Source organism: Rhododendron vialii, chromosome 13a (genome assembly GCF_030253575.1).
Source record: "Rhododendron vialii isolate Sample 1 chromosome 13a, ASM3025357v1".
Classification (NCBI taxonomy): Eukaryota; Viridiplantae; Streptophyta; class Magnoliopsida; order Ericales; family Ericaceae; genus Rhododendron; species Rhododendron vialii.
In genome coordinates, this window is record NC_080569.1 from 32,347,833 (window position 1) to 32,352,256 (window position 4,424).

At 36.6% G+C, this 4,424-nt stretch overlaps 1 protein-coding gene across 1 annotated transcript; it reads left to right on the forward strand.

Moving 5' to 3' along the window:
• The first annotated feature begins 2,328 nt into the window (after window positions 1-2,328).
• Window positions 2,329-3,439, forward strand: LOC131314130 (uncharacterized). The gene is made up of 3 exons (XM_058342624.1): window positions 2,329-2,415; window positions 2,518-2,722; window positions 3,336-3,439. The coding sequence occupies exons 1-3, from the start codon at window positions 2,329-2,331 to the stop codon at window positions 3,437-3,439; spliced, it is 396 nt and encodes a 131-aa protein (XP_058198607.1).
• The last annotated feature ends 985 nt before the right edge of the window (window positions 3,440-4,424 follow it).

The following is a 4,424-nucleotide window of genomic DNA, read 5'->3' on the forward strand; positions in this document are numbered from 1 at the left end:
TTTTGATCTGTTATTAGATGAGTTACCAGTTTGCTATATGATAAGGAAAATGGAGTTCAATACTAAATTACTTATTGGGATCCATTTGGCGGAGAATTCTACAATTTTGTGTTTTCCTTGGGGAAACATCAAAGTCATTTATTGGAAAAGAAGAATGGTACAATGTGATGTGATGATGATATCTCTATGATTATCTTTGCATCAACTGTATGTTAATCTCTTTGCTACAATTTCTATTGATGATACATTGGTCCATTTACGAGGCAATGGAAAATATAGGGAATGTTTATATACCGATTGTACACATATTCAGAAGGGAAAAGTCATGGGGAAATTGGGCACGTTTGAGTTTTGATTAGACTGGAAGATATTTTTGGTCTATGTCGTTGGGGAAATGGGATTTGGTAGATCCTAATAGAGTTGGGGCTATTCTAAACTGGGAAAGGGTTAATCATCATTATTGGAGCTCAAAGTTTCTTGAATTCAGCTGGATAATATTATCGCTTTGGGTGGAATTTTCTTCTAATATGTCTAGGTATTATCGTCGTTCTAAGCAGGATTCTCTTTTGATATAACTGAATGTTATTGTTGTCACCTAAAGAGTTTTCTTTCGATTATTTCTATCTTATTGACTAAGAGGAGGGCGAATTTCAATTGAATAGATTATTGTGAAAAGGATTTATGAGATTCGAGGAATAGATTAATAATGACGTCTGCGTTGACTATTTCTTTTGAAAAATGGAGGGTACATGATCTATAGTGGGGTATCTTGTCAGAGTTTAGATTGGGAATTGATGTATCTCGGAAAGATGACTACCTATATGGTTGGATAACTAAAAAACTCGCAAATATACTCATCCAATATATATAATTCTGGAGTGGGCTGGAAGCATTATCGTTATGGTGAGACTTGAAAAATCTTACGGGTCAGCAGAGTTTGAATATTTGTTACGCAGAAGGGATTAACTATGTGACAGCAAAGATGAATGGACTTGATTGTGTTATTCCACATACTTCAAGGAAAGACAACAGAGCTTTTGTTAGTAACTTTTTTATCGAAACTACTATTTATCGGTGAAACTGGTGTAAGTTCAAAATTCATATTTGTGACTGGTAGAATTAAAATAGAAGAAGGTATTCGATCAGATCCTGCTATCAAAAGAAGATGATGCTCTGATATTTCGTGTTCGATTATGCTATGTGTACCCAATGCCACTATTCTGAACGGGAATTCTTGAATGGATACATCATTTGGTGTATGTTATGCAGCGAGCAGCATGAAGTTGTATCATATTTATGCGAATGTCACTGGCACACTGAATGAAACAGAATAGAAGGGGGAATCAATCTTACTTTGCCTCGGATGATCTTATTTGAGTGATCGATGATAGTCTACTGTATCTATTTATTCTTTATTTATTGAGTTGGAGGTTTGAAATCTATTTTTAAATTCTGTCCTAGTTACGATGTATCATGAGAACTTCTCTGAAATTCAAAACTATTCTTTATCAGCAATCCGATAAGCAATCGAAGTGTACTACTCAGATTTTGAAAGTTGTCAGGCTATCATTGAGGTAGTTGAATTTGTTTTGTAATGCTTGATGTGTCAATGAGTTAAGGCTAAACATAAGAATCCAGCAGGGTCGCTTCAACCGTTGCCTATACCAGAATGGAAATGGGATCATATCACGATGGACTTTGTTGTGGTTTATCGCAAAGAAAGGTAATGATGCAATATGGGTGATTATGGACCGATTGACTAAGTCTACACATCTCTTGGCCGTAAATGTTTTTATTTTATCTTAGATCAATTGGTTAAATTGTATCTTAGATAGATTATATCATGGCACATTGATATCTATCATGTCAGATTGAGATTTGAAGTCTACTTTTATTTCTGGAGGAGTTTGTATAAGGCAGTGGGCACGAAGTTGAAATCTAGCACCTCATTTCATCCACAAACCGGTAGACTGAATGGATGGTTCTGGTTCTGGAAAATATACTTCAAACTAGTGTTTTGGATTTTCAGGGGAATTAGGAGAAACACTTGTCGTTAGCAGAATTTGCATGCAACAATAACTATTAGGCAAGTATAAGAGTGACACTGTACGAGGCACTATATAGGAGGAAATGTCGATCACTGATATGTTGGACTGATGAGGGGGAGAGAAATTAAGAAGGACTAGCACTAGTCGATGAAACTACTGTGAGAATTCGAGAAATTCAAGGTTGAAAGCGGCACAAAATTGGTAAAAGAGTTATGCGGATAAGAAGAGGAGGCTGTTGAAATTTGAAGTCGGAGGCTTTGTGTTTTTGAAAGCATCGCCAATGAAAGGAGTGAAACGGTTTTGGAAGGCAGGAAAACTACAACTGAAAAATGTTGGGCCGTTTAAATTTATAGGGAAGATTGGGGAGGTAAGACACCGATTGATTTTACTGCTGCAATGATCCTGTACTCATGATGCCTTTCATGTATCTATGTTGCGATGATACTTGCCTAATGCCGATGAGAAACAGCTTGTTACGACTCATATTGAATTTTGGGAGAATCTCAGCTACGTAGTGAAGCCGGAGAAAATCGTTGACCGGAAGAACAAGGTTCTTAGGAACAAGGTGATACCGTTAGTTAAAGTGTGGTGGACTAATCAATGTGGGGGAGAAGCGACATGGAAAACGGAGGAAGACATGCAAAAGCGGTATCCGTTTCTCTTTTCGGATCAAGGTAAGTTTGAGGACAAACTTCTCTAAGTGGGGGAGAGTGTAATACCCCGACTTTTAATTGTGTTTAGAATTTAAGTATGTGTTGAACTTGATGTTAATTATGTGATTTTAGCTTTCTTTTGCTAGTTATTAGGAAATGGAACATAGGTGGTTATAGGTCTCACCTACACATGATAATTTTTCTTGCACTCTGTTAAAATGAAAGAAACACATGTAATATTTTCCCTCATCCTCATCACGTAGAGAGAGAGAGAGAGAGAGAGAGAGAGAGAGAGGAGAGAACCGCTCGGTGAGAAGAAAAAAAAGAAAAGAAGAGGAAAAGAGATTTCTTCCTAGACTTGGATTGAAGCCTAATTTGGTAAGTACATGCCTAGAAGAGTAATATTTCTTGTTCTTGATGTTCAATTTTTGCTAGAAGTGCTGAATCTAAGTGGGTTTAGGGTAGAGATTGAAGTTTGTGTTGGAAACCCATGAACCTCCTTTAAATTCCTAGAAATTGACATGTTTGAAGTTGTGTAATTCATGAATTTGGTATATTTGAGGTAGCCCATGAGTATGTTCAAGTTTACTTATGTTTTGTGAAGCTTTTGTATGAGTTTTGATGTGAATTTTAGGGTTTTACTTCAGAAATTCGTCCAGGTTGTGGGTAGGCAATTTAGAGCTTCAACAGAATAGAATCTGCCATGTTCTTGAGGGGTTTTTCTCACCAACTTCCTGACCTTGATATTTTTTGATATTTTTACTGTAAATACCTGTATGTGTCTTCTTTATTGTGTACAATTTTCAGAACCTAACTCAAAATGTGGAAGGAGATAAAATTCATTAACCGACCTGCTGTTCTGGTATCTGCAGTGCTGACAGCATCGTCGCACTTTATGGAAATGGTCATATTTTTCAGTTCGGGCGATGAAATTGCGATCCGATTTCTGATTTTGAAACTAGACTCATAGACCTAAAAAAATGCATGAAGTTTGTACCTTAGTTATTTCTGTGCAAAGTCAGATTTTAAGTTAAAGTTGATGAAATTGCAGATTCTGAAATTATTTCCTGAGATTGGTTGTCTAACTTCATATCTTTCACTCTAGGACCTTATGTTCATTAAAGATAGGCTTGTTTAGCTTCTTCTAATCATGTTTTGTTGCCTAATTGTCTTAGGAGGTTTGGGTGATACGTGGACGCGAGGTGAGTGATTTAATACCTAAATACATGGTTTTGAACTTGTTTCCCTTATCGAACTTATTTGAACATGTTTTATAAATTGTATACTTCATGGATACCAATGGAAGGTGGACCTATTTGTGAAATATTTGCAAATCTATTTAATGGCATTCCCAACGTCTGGTCTTGCTAGGGGACGGCTTAATGGCTAGCAAGGGTGTTTGAGGTTGGTGTGTGTTTTGGGATAATGCATAGACGTCTGGCTTATCCACTACCGGGGATACCTGGTAGCTTTTGAATTTTGAATAGCGGAATGTGCATTATAATTGGCTTATGGATTTGAGTTCTTTGTTTTGAGATACTAGCAAATTATTTTGCATTGTCCATAGAAAGTATGTGAGTTAAGTATTAATCATTCACACGAGCTTTGGCTTATGTATTTTCTTTTCCACCTTTCAGGAAGCGACGCGTAGTGTGGCAAGGTGTTTATTTTTGAGATGTGATGTATATTTGGAAGCTTGTAGAAAGTAAGTTAGGCTTTGTAG

Coding starts and splice junctions, on each gene's coding strand:
- LOC131314130 (XM_058342624.1), top strand. CDS start 2,329: ATGAAAGGAGTGAAACGGTTTTGGAAGGCAGGAAAACTACAACTGAAA. Junction 2,416..2,517: donor TTATAGGGAAGATTGGGGAG/GTAAGACACCGA, acceptor GATGAGAAACAG/CTTGTTACGACTCATATTGA. Junction 2,723..3,335: donor GTTTCTCTTTTCGGATCAAG/GTAAGTTTGAGG, acceptor TGTGAATTTTAG/GGTTTTACTTCAGAAATTCG.